This window comes from Chiloscyllium plagiosum, unplaced genomic scaffold, assembly GCF_037043375.1.
Source record: "Chiloscyllium plagiosum isolate Xiang-an unplaced genomic scaffold, Cpla_swu_hap1 HiC_scaffold_31, whole genome shotgun sequence".
NCBI classification, from domain to species: Eukaryota; Metazoa; Chordata; class Chondrichthyes; order Orectolobiformes; family Hemiscylliidae; genus Chiloscyllium; species Chiloscyllium plagiosum.
In genome coordinates, this window is record NW_028270169.1 from 5,411,010 (window position 1) to 5,430,700 (window position 19,691).

The 19,691-nt window shown below is 53.5% G+C and overlaps 1 protein-coding gene across 2 annotated transcripts in view; it reads left to right on the top strand.

Annotated features, from left to right (window-relative positions):
- LOC122563860 (Na(+)/citrate cotransporter-like) overlaps positions 1–19,691 on the top strand; it is a 55,866-nt gene that overhangs the window by 27,104 nt on the left and 9,071 nt on the right. The window contains exons 7-10 of one of the 2 annotated variants that reach the window (XM_087977151.1): positions 1,926–2,141; positions 11,112–11,233; positions 12,377–12,492; positions 16,803–16,964. In XM_087977151.1, coding sequence (XP_087833277.1) covers positions 1,926–2,141; positions 11,112–11,233; positions 12,377–12,492; positions 16,803–16,964 — 616 coding nt within the window. The remainder of the gene's footprint in view (positions 1–1,925; positions 2,142–11,111; positions 11,234–12,376; positions 12,493–16,802; positions 16,965–19,691) is intronic. The other variant, XM_087977152.1, reaches the window with a different exon arrangement.

Here is a 19,691-nt window from a genome sequence, read left to right on the forward strand (position 1 = left end):
TTACCTCAGATTACAACAGGATCTTGATCAGATGGGCCAATGGGCTGAGGTGTGGCATAGAGTCATAAAGTCAGAGATGTACAGCATGGAAACAGACTTCCATTTTCAATTTAGATAAATGTGAGGTACTGCATTTTGGAAAGGCAAATCAGGGCAGGACTTATACACTTAATGGTAAGGACCTGGAGAGTATTGCTGAACAAAGAGACCTTGGAGTGCAGGTAGATAGGATAGTGAAGAAGGCGTTTGGTATGCTTTCCTTTATTGGTCAGAGTATTGAGTACAGGAGTTGGGAGGTTATCTTGCAGCTGTACAGTACATTGGTTAGGCCACTGTTGGAATATTGCGTGCAATTCTGGTCTCCTTCCTATCGGAAAGATGTTGTGAAACTTGAAAGGGTTCAGAAAAGATTTACAAGGATGTTGCCAGGGTTGGAGGATCTGAGCTACAGGGAGAAGCTGAACAGGCTGGGGCTGTTTTCCCTGGAGCGTCAGAGGCTGAGGGGTGACCTTATAGAGGTTTACAAAATCATGAGGGGCATAGATAGGATAAATAGACAAGATCTTTTCCTGGGGTGGGGGAGTCCAGAACTAGAGGGCATAGGTTTAGGGTGAGAGGGGAAAGATATAAAAGAGACCTAAGGGGCAACCTTTTCACGCAGAGGGTGGTACGTGTATGGAATGAGTTGCCAGAGGATGTGGTGGAGGCTGGTACAATTGCAACATTTAAGAGGCATTTGGATGGGTATATGAATAGGAAGGGTTTGGAGGGATATGGGCCGGGTGCTGGCAGGTGGGACTAGATTGGGTGGGGATATCTGGTTGTCATGGACAAGTTGGACAAGTTAGAATTTGGAAATGATATTGTTATCACTACTGTGTAGCAATTTCTGATAATAGCCAGCAACTCCTGATAGCTCTGAAGGCTGGCACTGGGTCAGCTCTTTCAGTGTGTCTCAGAGGTGCCCAGCAACTTCAAATGATTTGGATGCAAATAATTTATACACAAATCAGGCAACAGGTGATAAGATTGTAAGAAATAGGAGTGAGGTCCACAAAACAGACAACTCAGGATGTTGGGCACAAAACTACAGCTGAAGGTGGCATCAAGAGGTCATGAATGTAAAAGTTTCTCCTATGATTTGTTTGGGACTTGTCAGTGGTTCATACAATGTGACACCATCAGGGAAGGGAGCGTGCTCTGACTACATTGTGTTTTAGCTAACTCGGAGCTGAACATTGATGTAGATCATTCCCAAACCAGGAAGAAGGCTAACACCCAGGAAACCTCCAAACATACAATGTAGTGTTAACACACAGCACCAAGCCAAGACTGTACTTTAGATCTAACCCCGTGCTGTCCCTATCCTGGGAGTGTTTGATGGGGGACAATGTACAGGAAGCTTTACTCTGGATCTAACCCTGTGCTGACCCTGTCCTGGGGAGTGTTTCAGGGGGACAGTGTAGAGAGAGCTTTACTTGTAGTTGAAAAGAATATAAAGAGCTTTACGCTAGTTGTAACACGATGCTGGAGGCAGAAGTTCCAGGGGTTGAAGGTTTCTTTCTGCCTCCTTTCAGGGTAATTGCCCTGAGATCCCTAAAGGATCCCTTTGATCTCTCCCATATCCAATTCCGCTGTCCAGACAGAGCCTCCTGAGGAGAGGCCTCTCCAACACAAAGCACATAATGAGATTGGCCGATCTAGAAGTGTTGGGGGGGATTCAGTCCTAAGAAAGATCTATGAGGGACAGGCGATCAGTTTCTCCAGACCACTCACTGAGTGCTGATGGGGATCATTCCCCATAGGGTCTATTGCTTCTCAGTGCTGTGTCTGTGAAAATGCTTGCCCCAAGATATTTGTGACTGGGTCACCCTGGGTTTATGGAGCTGGGAAATGGCTGGAATATGTTCTTGTTTTCCCGACAGTTTTCGGAAGCTGTGGGGCTGGCGAATCCCAGTTACCCCAAAGGAGAAGAGAGCTAATGATGTCATTGTGAGAGAGTACAAGAAGCTGGGGCCAATGTCCTTCGCAGAGAAAGCTGTGCTCATCCTCTTCGTCCTGGTGGTACTGCTCTGGTTCACACGGGAGCCTGGCTTCGTCCGAGGCTGGGGATACCTCTTCTTCAAGGGCAACGGCAAAGGGTGAGTATTGGAAACAAGGCAACACACCCCGACCCTGGGTTATTACCCGAGAGATGGCAGCTACAACACTGACCCTCTGACAGTGCGGCTCTCCCTCAGCACTGACCCTCCGACAGTGCGGCACTCCCTCAGCGCTGACCCTCCGACAGTGCGGCTCTCCCTCAGCACTGACCCTCCGACAGTATGGCTTTCCCTCAGCACTGACCCTCTGACAGTGCGGCTCTCCCTCAGCACTGACCCTCTGACAGTGCGGCTCTCCCTCAGCACTGACCCTCCAACAGTGCCCACTCCCTCAGCACTGACCCTCTGACAGTGCGGCACTCCCTCAGCACTGACCCTCGGACAGTGCGGCGCTCCCTCAGCACTGACCCTCTGACAGTGCGGCACTCCCTCAGCACTGACCCTCTGACAGTGCGGCTCTCCCTCAGCACTGACCCTCCGACAGTGCGGCACTCCCTCAACACTGACCCTCCGACAGTGCGGCACTCCCTCAACACTGACCCTCCGACAGTGCGGCACCCCCTCAGCACTGACCCTCCGACAGTGCGGCACTCCCTCAACACTGACCCTCCGACAGTGCGGCGCTCCCTCAGCACTGACCCTCCGTCAGTGCGGCTCTCCCTCAATTCTAACCCTCCGACAGTGCGGCACTCCCTCAGCACTGACCCTCCAACAGTGCCCACTCCCTCAGCACTGACCCTCTGACAGTGCGGCACTCCCTCAGCACTGACCCTCGGACAGTGCGGCGCTCCCTCAGCACTGACCCTCTGACAGTGCGGCACTCCCTCAGCACTGACCCTCTGACAGTGCGGCTCTCCCTCAGCACTGACCCTCCGACAGTGCGGCACTCCCTCAACACTGACCCTCCGACAGTGCGGCACTCCCTCAACACTGACCCTCCGACAGTGCGGCACCCCCTCAGCACTGACCCTCCGACAGTGCAGCTCTCCCTCAGCACTGACCCTCCGACAGTGCGGCACTCCCTCAGCACTGACCCTCCGACAGTGCGGCACTCCCTCAACACTGACCCTCCGACAGTGCGGCGCTCCCTCAGCACTGACCCTCCGTCAGTGCGGCTCTCCCTCAATTCTAACCCTCCGACAGTGCGGCACTCCCTCAGCACTGACCCTCCGACAGTGCGGCAGTCCCTCAGCACTGACCCTCCGACAGTGCGGCACTCCCTCAGCACTGACCCTCTGACATTTCGGCACTCCCTCAGCACTGACCCTCCGACAGTGCGGCGCTCCCTCAGCACTGACCCTCCGACAGTGCGGCTGTCCCTCAGCACTGACCCTCCGACAGTGCGGCGCTCCCTCAGTACTGACTCTCTGACAGTGCGGCACTCCCTCAGCACTGACCCTCCGACAGTGCGGCGCTCCCTCAGCACTGACCCTCCGACAGTGCGGCGCTCCCTCAGCACTGACCATCCGACAGTGCGGCTGTCCCTCAGCACTGACCCTCCGACAGTGCGGCGCTCCCTCAGTACTGACTCTCTGACAGTGCGGCACTCCCTCAGTACTGACCCTCCGACAGTGCGGCGCTCCCTCAGTACTGACTCTCTGACAGTGCAACATTCCCTCAGCACTGACCCTCCGACAATGTGGTAATCCCTCAGTACTGACCCTCGGACTTTGCGGCACTCCCTCAGCACTGACTCTCCGACAGTGCGGCGCTCCCTCAGTACTGACCCTCTGACAGTGCGGCTCTCCCTCAGAACTGACCCTCTGACAGTGCGGCTCTCCCTCAGTACTGACCCTCTGACATTGCGGCTCTCCCTCAGCACTGACCCTCCGACAGTGCGGCGCTCCCTCAGCACTGACCCTCCGACAGTGCCCACTCCCTCAGCACTGACCCTCCGACAGTGCCCACTCCCTCAGCACTGACCCTCTGACAGTGCGGCACTCCCTCAGCACTGACCCTCCGACAGTGCGGCGCTCCCTCAGCACTGACCCTCCGACAGTGCGGCACTCCCTCAGCACTGACCCTCCGACAGTGCGGCACTCCCTCAGTACTGACTCTCTGACAGTGCGGCACTCCCTCAGTACTGACCCTCCGACAGTGCGGCGCTCCCTCAGCACTGACCCTCCGACAGTGCGGCGCTCCCTCAGTACTGACTCTCTGACAGTGCGGCGCTCCCTCAGCACTGACCCTCCGACAGTGCGGCACTCCCTCAGTACTGACCCTCCGACAGTGCGGCGCTCCCTCAGCACTGACCCTCCGACAGTGCGGCACTCCCTCAGTACTGACCCTCCGACAGTGCGGCACTCCCTCAGTACTGACCCTCCGACAGTGCGGCGCTCCCTCAGCACTGACCCTCCCACAGTGCAGCGCTCCCTCAGTACTGACCCTCCGACAGTGCGGCGCTCCCTCAGCACTGACCCTCTGACAGTGCGGCACTCCCTCAGCACTGACCCTCCGACAGTGCGGCTCTCCCTCAGCACTGACCCTCCGACAGTGCGGCACTCCCTCAGCACTGACCCTCCGACAGTGCGGCACTCCCTCAGCACTGACCCTCCGACAGTGCGGCACTCCCTCAGCACTGACCCTCCGACAGTGCGGCACTCCCTCAGTACTGACCCTCCGACAGTGCGGCACTCCCTCAGCACTGATCCTCCGACAGTGCGGCACTCCCTCAGCACTGACCCTCCAACAGTGCGGCACTCCCTCAGCACTGACCCTCCGACAGTGCGGCGCTCCCTCAACACTGACCCTCCGACAGTGCGGCGCTCCCTCAGCACTGACCCTCCGACAGTGCGGCGCTCCCTCAGCACTGACCCTCTGACAGTGCGGCACTCCCTCAGCACTGACCCTCCGACAGTGCGGCTCTCCCTCAGCACTGACCCTCCGACAGTGCAGCGCTCCCTCAGTACTGACCCTCCGACAGTGCGGCACTCCCTCAGCACTGACCCTCCGACAGTGCAGCGCTCCCTCAGCACTGACCCTCCGACAGTGCAGCGCTCCCTCAGTACTGACCCTCCGACAGTGCGGCACTCCTTCAGCACTGACCCTCCGATAGTGCCCACTTCCTCAGCACTGACCCTCCGACAGTGTGGCGCTCCCTCAGCACTGACCCTCCGACAGTGCGGCGCTCCCTCAGTACTGACTCTCTGACAGTGCGGCACTCCCTCAGCACTGACCCTCCGACAGTGCGGCGCTCCCTCAGCACTGACCCTCCGACAGTGCGGCGCTCCCTCAGCACTGACCATCCGACAGTGCGGCTGTCCCTCAGCACTGACCCTCCGACAGTGCGGCGCTCCCTCAGTACTGACTCTCTGACAGTGCGGCACTCCCTCAGTACTGACCCTCCGACAGTGCAGCTCTCCCTCAGCACTGACCCTCCGACAGTGCGGCACTCCCTCAGCACTGACCCTCCGACAGTGCGGCACTCCCTCAACACTGACCCTCCGACAGTGCGGCGCTCCCTCAGTACTGACCCTCCGACAGTGCGGCGCTCCCTCAGCACTGACCCTCCGACAGTGCGGCACTCCCTCAGCACTGACCCTCCGACAGTGCGGCGCTCCCTCAGCACTGACCCTCCGACAGTGCGGCGCTCCCTCAGTATTGACCCTCCGACAGTGCGGCACTCCCTCAGCACTGACCCTCCGATAGTGCCCACTTCCTCAGCACTGACCCTCCGACAGTGCGGCGCTCCCTCAGCACTGACCCTCTGACAGTGCGGCGCTCCCTCAGTACTGACCCTCCGACAGTGCGGCACTCCCTCAGCACTGACCCTCCGATAGTGCCCACTTCCTCAGCACTGACCCTCCGACAGTGCGGCACTCCCTCAGCACTGACCCTCCGATAGTGCCCACTTCCTCAGCACTGACCCTCCGACAGTGCGGCACTCCCTCAGCACTGACCCTCCGACAGTGCGGCGCTCCCTCAGTACTGACCCTCCGACAGTGCGGCACTCCCTCAGCACTGACCCTCCGACAGTGCGGCGCTCCCTCAGCACTGACCCTCCGACAGTTATGCGCTCCCTCAGCACTGACCCTCCGACAGTGCGGCGCTCCCTCAGTACTGACCCTCCGACAGTGCGGCACTCCCTCAGCACTGACCCTCCGACAGTGCGGCACTCCCTCAGCACTGACCCTCCGACAGTGCGGCGCTCCCTCAGCACTGACCCTCCGACAGTGCGGCGCTCCCTCAGTACTGACCCTCCGATAGTGCCCACTTCCTCAGCACTGACCCTCCGACAGTGCGGCGCTCCCTCAGCACTGACCCTCTGACAGTGCGGCGCTCCCTCAGCACTGACCCTCCGACAGTGCGGCACTCCCTCAGCACTGACCCTGTGACAGTGCGGCGCTCCCTCAGCACTGACCCTCGGACAGTGCCCACTCCCTCAGCACTGACCCTCCGACAGTGCGGCACTCCCTCAGCACTGACCCTCCGACAGTGCGGCTCTCCCTCACAACTGGAGGCCATTCAGCCCATTGATTGTGTTCTGCCATTCAGTCATGGCTGATCTGGTAATCCTCAACTTCACTTCATTGCCTTCTCCTGAGAATCCTTGACTCTTTTGATACTGATTACAAACCTGCCTTGGTCACTCTGCCCCCAATCTCCCCATCCTGCCTGCACGTCCCTGCTTACCTTCCAGTCTCCCTGCTCTGTCTTGCTTTTCCAACACCATCCCTGCTCTTCCAGCTGATAGTGAGGAGATAGCTTTGTGTTTCAGGTGAGTGTGTACTGATGTTAGGGTTGGGGGAGGTGTGGGTGTGTGTGGTGTGAATGTACCCCTGGGTTTGGGCTGGCATTTGGCACTTCCTGCCAGTCATCAGAACAATCGATCATTGGCATTGATCAGTCGGTTCCCATGACCCCAGCCAATCCTCAGGGAACATATTCTACCAGCATGAAAATTTGTTGTTAAGTGTGTGAATATGGCAAAGTGTGATTTAGTATCCAATTATAACCGACTGTTCCATCCAAACGTGCTCCTTCCCAGAAACGCAGAAGCTCCACGGGTGATTTTGATCAAAGGTTTGGAGGAATTAATGGCAACAGTTATTGTGGATCATGGGAAATGGTTCCAGCTGCTCAGGGAGGGAAGGACTCTGGGTCAGAGTCTAAAATTGAGAGCCAGAATGTCTGGAGTGGAATTAGGAAAGACCTCTCGCCAAAGAGTCCTCACCTGCAAATGGCTTTGGACTCACGGCGTAGTTTAGATTTTGTTGAGTAAAGGGAGGAGGGTGGTGAGGAACAGGAAGGTGAATAGAGCTGGGGCACACGGCAGCTGAAGATTGTGGCACTGGAACTTGCAGAGGGTTCCAGAGAACATCTCTGGGACACCCACACTAACCCCACCGCCCCGTGGCCGAACACTTCAACTCACCCCCAAGGACATGCAGGTCCTGGGCCTCCTCCATCGCCAAACCCTAACCACACACCACCTGGAGGAAGAACGCCTCATCTTCCACCTTGGATCCTCCAACCCCAGGGGAAAAATGTGGATTTCACCAGTTTCCTCATCTCCCCTCCCCCCCACCTTATCCCAAATCCAACCCTCCAACTCGGCACCGCCCTGTCGGCGTGTCCTACCGTCCATCTTCCTTCCCAGCTATTCACTCCACCCTCCTCTCCGACCTATCACCATCACCCCCCACCTTCACCTACCAATCGCATTCCCAGGTACCTTCCTCCCTGCCGCACTCCCCTCCCATTTATCTCTCAGCCCCCTTTGGGCCACCCCCTCATTCCTGATGAAGAGCTGATGCTTGAAACATCGACTCTCCTGCTCCTCGGATTCTGTGCTTTTCCAGCAACACACTCTTCAACTCTGATCCCTAGCATCTGTATCCTCACTCTCTCCCAGCCTCTCTCCTCACTCTCTCCCAGCCTCTCTCCTCACTCTCTCCTCACTCTCTCCCAGCCTCTCTCCTCACTCTCTCCTCACTCTCTCCCAGCCTCGCTCCTCACTCTCTCCTCATTCTCTCCCAGCCTCTGTCCTCACTCTCTCCTCACTCTCTCCCAGCCTCTCTTCTCACTCTCTCCCAGCCTCTGTCCTCACTCTCTCCCAGCCTCGCTCCTCACTCTCTCCTCACTCTCTCCCAGCCTCGCTCCTCACTCTCTCCTCACTCTCTCCCAGCCTCTGTCCTCACTCTCTCCTCACTCTCTCCCAGTCTCTCTCCTCACTCTCTCCCAGCCTCGCTCCTCACTCTCTCCTCACTCTCTCCCAGCCTCGCTCCTCACTCTCTCCTCACTCTCTCCCAGCCTCTGTCCTCACTCTCTCCTCACTCTCTCCCAGCCTCACTCCTCACTCTCTCCTCACTCTCTCCCAGCCTCTCTCCTCACTCTCTCCCAGCGTCTGTCCTCACTCTCTCCTCACTCTCTCCCAGCCTCACTCCTCACTCTCTCCTCACTCTCTCCCAGCCTCTCTTCTCACTCTCTCCCAGCCTCTGTCCTCACTCTCTCCCAGCCTCGCTCCTCACTCTCTCCCAGCCTCTCTCCTCACTCTCTCCCAGCCTCGCTCCTCACTCTCTCCTCACTCTCTCCCAGCCTCGCTCCTCACTCTCTCCCAGCCTCTGTCCTCACTCTCTCCTCACTCTCTCCCAGCCTCTCTTCTCACTCTCTCCCAGCCTCTGTCCTCACTCTCTCCTCACTCTCTCCCAGCCTCTCTCCTCACTCTCTCCCAGCCTCTCTTCTCACTCTCTCCCAGCCTCTGTCCTCACTCTCTCCCAGCCTCGCTCCTCACTCTCTCCCAGCCTCTGTCCTCACTCTCTCCTCACTCTCTCCCAGCCTCTCTCCTCATTCTCTCCCAGCCTCTCGCCTCACTCTCTCCTCACTCTCTCCCAGCCTCGCTCCTCACTCTCTCCCAGCCTCGCTCCTCACTCTCTCCCAGCCTCTCTCCTCACTCTGTCCCAGCCTCGCTCCTCACTCTCTCCCAGCCTCTCTCCTCACTCTCTCCCATCCTCTCTACTCACTTTCTCCTCACTCCCAGCCTCTCTCCTCACTCTCTCCTCACTCTCTCCCAGCCTCTCTCCTCACTCTCTCCTCACTGTCTCCCAGCCTCGCTCCTCACTCTCTCCCAGCCTCGCTCCTCACTCTCTGTCTTCCCTCTCTCCCAGTCTCTCTCCCAGCCTCGCTCCTCACTCTCTCCTCACTCTCTCCTCACTCTCTCCCAGTCTCTCTCCTCCCTCTCTCCCAGTCTCTCTCCTCCCTCTCTCAGTCTCTCTCTTCACTCCCTCTCAGTCTCTCTCTTCCCTCTCTCCCAGTCTCTCTCATTCCTCTCTCCCAGTCTCTCTCCTTCCTCTCTCTCTCTCTCAGTCTCTCTCCTCACTCTCTCTTCACTCTCTCTCTTCCCTCTCTCCCAGTCTCTCTCTTCCCTCTCTCCCAGTCTCTCTCCTTCCTCTCTCTCCCACTCCCACTCCTTCCTCTCTTTCCCCCAGTCTCTCTCCTCTCTCTCTCCCAGTCTCTCTCCTCCCTCTCTCCTCTCTCTCTCCCAGTCTCTCTCCTCCCTCTCTCCTCATTCTCTCCCAGCCTCTTTCCTCACTCTCTCACAGTCTCTCTCTTCCCTCTCTCTCCTCTCTCTCTCAGTCTCTCTCCTCCCTCTCTCTCTCACAGTCTCTCTCCTCCCTCTCTCTCACAGTCTCTCTCCTCCCTCTCTCCTCTCTATCCTCCCTCTCTCCTCCCTCTCTCCTCTCTCTCTCCTCTCTCTCTCCCAGTCTCTCTCCTCTCTCTCTCACAGTCTCTCTCCTCCCTCTCTCCTCTCTCTCTCCTCCCTCTCTCCCAGTCTCTCTCCTCCCTCTCTCCCAGTCTCTCTCCTCACTCTCTCCCAGTCTCTCTCCTCACTCTCTCACAGTCTCTCTCCTCCCTCTCTCCTCTCTCTCTCCCAGTCTCTCTCCTCCCTCTCTCCCAGCCTCTCTCCTCACTCTCCCCCAGTCTCTCTCCTCCCTCTCTCCTCTCTCTCTCTCCTCCCTTCTCCCAGTCTCTCTCCTCACTCTCTCCTCTCTCTCTCACAGTCTCTCTCCTCCCTCTCTCCCAGTCTCTCTCCTCCCTCTCTCCCAGCCTCTCTCCTCACTCTCCCCCAGTCTCTCTCCTCTCTCTCTCACAGTCTCTCTCCTCCCTCTCTCTCAGTCTCTCTCCTCCCTCTCCCCCAGTCTATCTCCTCCCTCTCTCCTCATCTCTCCTCTCTCTCCCTCCTCTCTTTCCCCCAGTCTCTCTCCTCCCTCTCTCCTCACTCTCCTCCCTCTCCCCCAGTCTCTCTCCTCCCTCTCCCCCAGTCTCTCTCCTCCCTCTCTCTCCTCTCTTTCCCCCAGTCTCTCTCCTCCCTCTCTCCCAGCCTCTCTCCTCCCTTCTCCCAGTCTCTCTCCTCCCTTCTCCCAGTCTCTCTCCTCCCTCTCTCCCAGCCTCTCTCCTCACTCTCTCCTCACTTTCTCCCAGTCTCTCTCCTCCCTCTCTCCTCCCTCTCCCCCAGTCTCTCTCCTCCCTCTCTCCTCACTCTCTCCTCCCTCTCTCCCAGTCTCTCTCCTCCCTCTCTCCTCCCACTCCCCCAGTCTCTCTCCTCCCTCTCTCCTCATTCTCCTCCCTCTCTCCCAGCCTCTCTCCTCACTCTGTCCCAGCCTCTCTCCTCCCTCTCTCCTCACTCTCTCCTCACTGTCTCCCAGCCTCTCTCCTCACTCTCTCCTCCCTCTCTCCCAGTCTCTCTCCTCACTCTCTCCTCCCTCTCCCCCAGTCTCTCTCCTCCCTCTCTCCTCATTCTCCTCCCTCTCTCCCAGTCTCTCTCCTCCCTCTCTCCTCATTCTCCTCCCTCTCCCCCAGTCTCTCTCCTCCCTCTCTCCCAGCTGGAGATAGTGTCTGGGAAGAGGGAATGTGATCCTCACTCTCTCAGTGACTGGCACAACCAACTGAAGGAGGTGGTTTTGTTCTGGTGCTGTTTTTGGAAGCAGTGCAATGTGACAGCGCTGGGGTCAGGGACGGTGTCTGCTTCACAGCCAGACCCACTCGCTGATACACACTTCACTGTTTCAGATACGTCAGTGATGCCACAGTGGCTGTTCTCATCGCAATCCTCATGTTCATCATCCCATCGAAGAAACCAAACTTCACACCATGGAATCGGATGCAGCAGAGCTCAAAGGAGGATATCTCAGGTATATGTCCAGGACAGGGACAGCACAGGGTTCAATACAGAGTAAAGCTCCCTCTACACTGTCCCCCATCAAACCCTCCCGGGACAGGGACAGCACGGGGTTAGATACAGAGTAAAGCTCCCTCTACACTGTCCCCCATCAAACACTCCCAGGACAGGGACAGCATGGGGTTAGATACAGTGTAAAGCTCCCTCTACACTGTCCCCATCAAACACTCCCAGGACAGGACAGCACGGGGTTAGATACAGAGTAAAGCTCCCTCTACACTGTCCCCCATCAAACACTCCCAGGACAGGGACAGCATGGGGTTAGATACAGTGTAAAGCTCACTCTACACTGTCTCCCATCAAACACTCCCAGGACAGGGACAGCACGGGGTTAGATACAGTGTAAAGCTCCCTCTACACTGTCTCCCATCAAACACTCCCAGGACAGGGACAGCATGGGGTTAGATACAGAGTAAAGCTCCCTCTACACTGTCCCCATCAAACACTCCCAGGACAGGGACAGCATGCGGTTAGATACAGAGTAAAGCTCTCTCTACACTGTCCCCCATCAAACACTCCTAGGACAGGGACAGCATGGGGTTAGATACAGAGTAAAGCTCCCTCTTCACTGTCTCCCCATCAAACACACCCAGGACAGGGACAGCATGGGGTTAGATACAGAGTAAAGCTCCCTCTTCACTGTCTCCCCATCAAACACACCCAGGACAGGGACAGCATGGGGTTAGATACAGAGTAAAGCACCCTCTACACTTCCCACCAACGTGTCTCCAGCCCAGTCAGAGAAGACCAGCCAATATAATAACCAGAATGGCCAGACTGAGTCAGAATCTCAGTCAGTTCTGTGGCACGGTCCTTTCAGAGTTTGTTTCAAACCACAATTGCTTCGACCCTGAGAGCAGTCAGAGACTGGGCGGTGTTTGACCGTGATCCTCTGCTGTATTGGGACACTCACTGCTGAGGGAAGCTAGTCTCCCTCTATCGGCCTTTCCCCATTCAGACTGGGCTCTCAACTCTCACATCTCTGTTACTGACTCAGTGCCAAACACATTTCAGCCAACGACAATGCAGGAGTGATTGGAACGGAGGAAAGGATGATTGTGAGATTGTTTGTTTGTGTTTTATAAATGCCGTCCAGCTGAACAGGAGGGAGCGAGCCAGAGACTCCTGAGTTGGGATGTTGTTCACCATAAGCTGCCCTGGAATGTGGTATTCCTGTTGGGAGGAGGCTTCGCACTGGCTAAAGGCTGTGAGGTAAGCACTCCGACTATCCCAACCCCACCCCCCACTCCCTGCTCAGGTACAGACACTGCCGGGGCAACAGGGAGAGGGCAGAATAGTGGCTGAACTGACCGTGTACATGACCAATTCAGCTGGGCCTAGTAGATACCGTTCTGGGATGTTGTTCTTGCACAGAACACAGAGGAAGTTCATGATGTGTCTGATGGAATAGGTTCACTCAGTGCAGGAGGAAGCCACTCAGTCCCTCGCACTGTACTAGCCCCTAAAAGAGCAATCTAACTGGTCCGCAATCTCATGCTCTTTCCCGGGAGCATTACAAAATGTTTCCTTGTCAAAATTCACAAAATAAGATTTTAAAATCATTTTAATCAAATCATCTTTAAAAATCTAATATTCTTTTGAAAGTTCCTTTTGAACCTCTCTCCATGTGTCAGTTCAATCTGCTGAACTCCAGGAAGTACAAGGTCAGATCAAAGATCCACTTCCTGACAGTGCGGTTGGTGAGCTGTGTACAGGCCCTATGATGGTGAATACCAAGACCAGGCTTTGTATCTCAAACTGCGTTGCAATAGTACAGGGGTCCGAGAGTGGGGAGGTCAGTCACCCCTAACTGGGACACAACACTGGAAATTGGTAGAATGCTAAAATTCTGTAATCATTTAGGGGATGAGGTTATCACTAGGTATGCCAGCATTTAGAACATCAAACATAGAACATAGAACAGTACAGGCCCTTCGGCCATCAATGTTGTGCTGGCCTTTTATCCTATTCTAAGATCAGACTAACCTACATACCCTTCATTGTACTATCTTCCATGTGCCTATCCAAGAGTCGCTTAAATGTCCCCAATGTCTCTGACTCTACTACTCCCACTGCTGGCAGTGCATTCCACACACCCACCACTCTCTGTGTAAAGAACCTACCTCTGACATCTCCCCATAATCTTCCTCCAATCACCTTAAAATTATGCCCCCTTGTGATGGCCATTTCCACCCTTGGAAAATGTCTCTGGCTATCCACTCTATCTGTGCCTCTCATCATCTTGTACACCTTGATCAAGTCACCTCTCATCCTTCTTCTCTCCAATGAGAAAAGCCCTAGTTCCCTCAACCTTTCTTCATAAGACATACCCTCCAGTCCAGGCAGCATCCTGGGATATGGGCCAGGTGCTGGCAGGTGGGACTAGATTGGGCTGGAATATCTGGTCAGCATGGACAAGTTGGACTGAAGGGTCTGTTTCCGTGCTATACATCTCTCTGACTCTATGATCAGAATCGAACACAATATTCCAATCAGGTCTTTATAGAGCTGCAGCATAACCTCGCGGCTCTTAAACTCAATACCCCTGCTAATGAAACACCATATGGCTTCTTAACAACCCTATCAACTTGGGTGGCAATTTTGAGGGATCTATGGACATGGTCCTCAAGATCCCTCTGTTCCTCCTCACTGCCAAGAATCCTGCCTTTAACCCTGTATTCTGTATTCATATTCAACCTTCCAAAGTGAATGACTTCACACTTTTCCAGGTTGAACTCCATCTGCCACTTATCAGACCAGCTCTGCATCCTGTCAGTGTTCCATTGCAACTCACAACAGCCATCCACACTATCCACAACTCCACCAACCTTCCTGTCATCAGCAAACTTACTAACCCACCCTCCACTTCCTCATCCAAGTCATTTATAAAAATCACAAAGAGCAGAGGTCCCAGAACCGATCCCTGCGGAACACCACTGGTCACCAAGCTCCAGGCTGAATACTTTCCATCTACTACCACCCTCTGTCTTCTATGGGCCAGCCAATTCTGTATCCAGACAGACAGGTTTCCCTGTATACCATGCCCCTTTACTTTCTGAATGAGGCTACCATGGGGAACTTTATCAAAGGCCTTGCTGAAATTTATTGCCCATCCCTAATTGCCCCAAGGGCAGTTAAGAGTCAACCACATTGCCGTGGGTCTGGAGTCATACCTAGGCCAGACCAGGTAAGGAGGGCAGTTTCCTTCCCTAAAGGGCATTAGTGACCCAGATGGGTTTTTTCCTACAATCGACAGATTTACCATTAGACTCTTAATTCCAGATTTTTATTGAATTTAAATACCACGTCTGTAGTGGCGGGATTTGAACCTAGGTTTCCCGAACATTATCTGGGTCGGTAGTCCAGCGATTATACCACTAGGTCATCGCGTTCCCTAATTGTCACAAAAATTAAAGATTTTATCTAACTATGCAAAGTTCCCCAATTTTATCCATCTTTTAGACACAGTTTGACAGAAAGCACACACCAGAGTTCCTGTACTTAATAGGAATTACTATCTATGGATTGATGAGGGCAGAGCGGTAGATGTGATCTATATGGACTTCAGTAAGGCATTCGACAAGGTTCCCCATGGGAGACTGATTAGCAAGGTTAGATCTCATGGAATACAGGTAGAACTAGCCATTTGGATACAGAACTGGCTCAAAGGTAGAAGACAGAGGGTGGTGGTGGAGGGTTGCTTTTCAGGCTGGAGGCCTGTGACCAGTGGAGTGTCACAAGGATCGGTGCTGGGTCCTCTACTTTTCATCATTTATATAAATTATTTGAATGTGAGCATAAGAGGTACAGTTAGTAAGTTTGCAGATGACACCAAAATTGGAGGTGTAGTGGACAGCGAAGAGGGTTACCTCAGAGTACAATGGGATCTTGATCAGATGGGCCACTGGGCCAAGGAGTGGTAGATGGAGTTTAATTTAGATAAATAAATGTGAGGTGCTGCATTTTAGAAAAGCAAATCAGGGCAGGACTTATACACTTAATGGTAAGGTCCTAGATAGTGTTGCTGAACAAAGAGACCTTGGTGTGTCGGCTCATAGTTCCTTAAAAGAGGAGTCGCAGGTAGATAGGATAGTGAAGAAGGCGTTTGGTATGCTTTTCTTTATTGGTCAGAGCATTGAGTATAGGAATTGGGTGGATGTGGTGAAACTTGAAAGAGTTCAGAAAAGATTTACAAGGATGTTGCCAGGGTTGGAGGGTTTGAGCTACAGGGAGAGGGTGAACAGGCTGGGACTGTTTTCCCTGGAGCGTCGGAGGCTGAGGGGTGACCTAATGGAGTTTTACAAAATCATGAGGGGCATGGATAGGGTAAATAGACAAAGTCTTTTCTCTGGGGTGGGAGAGTCTAGAACTAGAGGGCATAGGTTCAGGGTGAGAGGGGAAAGATATAAAAGAGACCTAAGGGGTAACTTTTTCATGCTGAGGGTGGTACGTGTATGGAATGAGCTGCCAGAGGATGTGGTGGAGGCTGGTACATTTAAAAGGCATTTTGATGGGTATATGAATAGGAAGGGTTTGGAGGGATATGGGCCGGGTGCTGGCAAATGGGACTAGATTAGGTTGGGATATCTGGTCGGCATGGACGGGTTGGACTGAACGGTCTGTTTACATGCTGTACATCTCTATGACTCTATTACAAAGAGATTCTAACCACGTGTCTCACACACACACACACACAGACACATGCGCGCACACACACATACACACACACACACAGACATTGGTACTCTGGGTGGAGGGAAAGATCAGAGAGTCACGGTCCAATGGCACCAGATCGCAGGATTTGCTGGGATGATGCTTTTGCTTGCCATACTTGATGTGCTTCAATCTCTCTTCTCCAGGTTCTTTTCAATTCCCCACAAGGGGCACCAACAGTTAGTTAATCACTGCAAAATCTTTAGTTACCAATTAAAAGCCACAGCTGCCAGCAACTGGTGAGAGAAAACAAACTGGGTCTTTTCAGGCTTTAGGGGTTTTCTTTACCATGGAGAGACAGACCACCTCCTCTTCTGGAGGTCTGAGAGCTTCTGCCAGTATCGTTCAGACCCACAAGCTGTTCAACTGCATGGCAGCCAATCAGAGAGCTGTCGTTAGGCTGCTCAGTCTTTGGCATCCACAGCTGGTCACAACTCCACAAACCAATCAGCTGCTTGTGACCACTGCTGTGTCTCTGGGGTCAGCTGAACAACACCCAGCCGCGCCCAGTGCTTGAACAAAGCAGCTCTGTAAACACAACTTATAATTTATTTTAGTTGATTGCTTTTAAAAGTGCACCCATTCCTTCAGCGCACCTTGGGTTTTTGAACACACCTTTTCCCAGTTCAGTTCACAATTTAAAAAATCAGAAAAATGAAAAATACTGGTCTTTAGATGTTACATTGGAAATGGGATGAAGAATTGAACTGGACTGGAAGTGACTGGAAGCTCTGGATCACATTTACAGACTGAACGTTAACAGAAATACTGTCCGAGTTAAAATGTTCAATGTTTTTTCTTCCCCCCAGGTTTCTGGCCTTTCCAGGTGGTTGGGGAATCAGTTAGTGCCCCTCCAGACCATTCCCCCATGGGCCATTGTGATTATCTTGTGTCTGATAGTTGCTATCTTCACAGAGTGCACCACCAATGTTGCTACAGCTACCCTCTTCCTCCCTGTCCTGGCTTCAATGGTATGTCCTTTCCAGTTATTGCGTTATTCTGTTACTCTGGGGTGAAATGTGGGGCTGGGGGATGTGGGGGTGGGTGGGGGGTGGGTAAGGTTTTCTTGGGGTTCCAACGCTGTGGGTTCTACTCCCAGCCAGGGAGTGCTGCATTGTTCAATACACAGTCCTTTAGACCAGGCCGGGTCAGCCTGGGGTCAAACAGAGGTTGAACTCTAGTAACAGGAATCACTTGGGTTACTGCTCAGGAAGGAGGAGAACAAATGGGAAAGTTCCCCAATTAATCTAAACCCATTACAAATATGAATCCATTCAAACCTCCAATCTAATTTTCTGTTTCATTTTTGGAATGGGAGTGTTGCTGGCTGGGCCCCATCATTTATTGCCCATCCCTAGTTGCCCCTTGAGAAGGTGGGGGTGAGCTGCCTTCCTGAACCGCTGCTGTCCATGTGCAGTGGGTTGACCCACAATGCCCTTAGGGAGGGAATTCCAGGATTTTGACCCAGTGACACTGAAAGGACAGCGATATATTTCCAAGTCAGGATGGTGAGGGGCTCGGAGGGGACCTTGCAGGGGGTGGTGGTCCCATGTACCTGCTGCCCTTTGTCCTTCTCGATGGAAGTGGTCATGAGTTTGGAAGGTGCTGTCTGAGGATCTTTGGTGAATTTCTGCAGTGCATCTTGTAGATGGTACACACTGCTGCTACTGAGCGTCGGTGGGGGAGGGAGTGGGTGTTTGTGGATGTGGTGCCAGTCAAGTGGCTGCTTTGTCCTGGATAGTGTCAAGCTCCTGAGTGTTGTTGGGGCTGCCCCCATCCAGGGCAGGTGGGGAGTATTCCACCACACCGAGGAAATGAATTATGTCACAATGAGATAAAGAGTGGAAGTTGTGCTGTGACTGGGGGAATGAGGCAAAGGAGGATAGTGGAATTGAACAGGACAGGAAATGAAGTTTCGAATTGCTGCTGTTGGGATAGAAGTGACAGATGTTCCAGACAGTGCTGTCAGCAGCTGAATGACAGCTCACTGGAATGAATTTCGATGAACCCTCATTCAAACAAGTCTTTACAATTAGTGATTCATGTTGCCCAGCACAGCACAGAGGGAGTCAGTCAGCTTCATGTTGTTTACCCACGGAGTAAATCAATCAGTCCCACTCCCCCTCAAAGGGCCCGTGTACATCCCATTCCTACACCAGCACTGAGTCAAAATCCCAGAGCTCCCTCCCTATTGTGCAGAGATGAGGTTACACACCTCTGGAGCAGATGGGACTTGAACCCGTTCCTCTACAGCCCAGAGGCAGGGACACTACCACTGTGTCACAAAGATCCTTGCTGTTCTGTGTGGGATTCCGGGCAGTAGGATTGTTGTTTAATGAAAGACAATTGAACCCAAGTTAACTTGGTGTAATCATTCAATGCTGGTGTTAATAGTTCACTCGTGTGATCGTCAATAAATCGGCTGAAGGTGATATCGAAATATTCAACCCAACAGATGAGAATTTGGGACTGAGATTCTGTGGGTCTTTATTCTGAACATGCAGGGCCTTGTGATCAATGAGATATGAAACCCCCTGCTTGTTCTTTTCGGTGGATGTAAGAGATCCCATGATTTTGAAGGAGATCAGGGCAGTTAATCCCAGTGTCCCAGTCAATAATTCGGCAGCAAAACACATGATCTGGTCATTTCTCACATTGCTGTCTGGAGGAGCTCGCTGTGAGCAAATTGGGTCTAACTTTGCAACAGTGACCAGGCACCTCATTGGCTGTGACCGGCTTTGGGATACACTGCAATAGAAATGTGGATCTTTTAATCTTGTATCCCGGAGACACCACATTGATTATGTCAGCAGCAGCAGCGAGACACATGGAGGGAGGGAAGGGGGGGGGGAGGTGGGATGGGGGGAGGGGGAGCGGGGGGTCAGTGAGTGTTGTTTGGCTGGTCACAGCAGCAGCTCTTTCCCACCCACGTTCCCACCAATGACATCGAACATAGAACAGTACAGGCCCTTCGGCCATCGAGGTTGTGCTGGCCTTTTATCCTACTCTAAGATCAGACTAACCCACATCCCCTACATTGTATTAGCTTCCATGTGCCTGTCGAAGAGTCGCTTAAATGACCCTAATGTATCTGACTACTCCCACCGCTGGCAGTGCATTCCACACACCCACCACTCTCTGTGTAAAGAACCTACCTCTGACATCTCCCCTAAACCTTCCTCCAATCACCTTAAAATTATGCCCCCTCATGATAGACATTTCTGCCTTGGGGAAAAGTCTCTGTCTATCCACTCTATCTATGCCTTTCATCATCTTGTGCACCTCCATCAAGTCACCTCTCACCATTCCTCACTCCAATGAGAAAAGCCCTAGCTCCCTCCACCTTCCTTCATAAGACATGCCCTCCAGTCCAGGCAGCATCCTGGTAAATCTCCTCTGCACCCTCTCTAAAGCTTCCACATCCTTCCTATAATGAGGCGATCAGAACAGAACACAATATTCCAAGTGTGGTCTAACCAGGGCTTTATAGAGCTGCAGCATAACCTCATGGCTCTTAAACTCAATCCCACTGCTGATGAAAGCCAGCACACCATATACCTTCTTAACAACCCTATCAACTTGGGTGGCAACTTTGAGGGATCTTTGGACATTGACCCCAAGATCCCTCTGTTCCTCCATGCTGCCAAGAATCCTGCCTTTAACCCTGTAATCTGTATTCAAATTCGACCTTCCAAAGT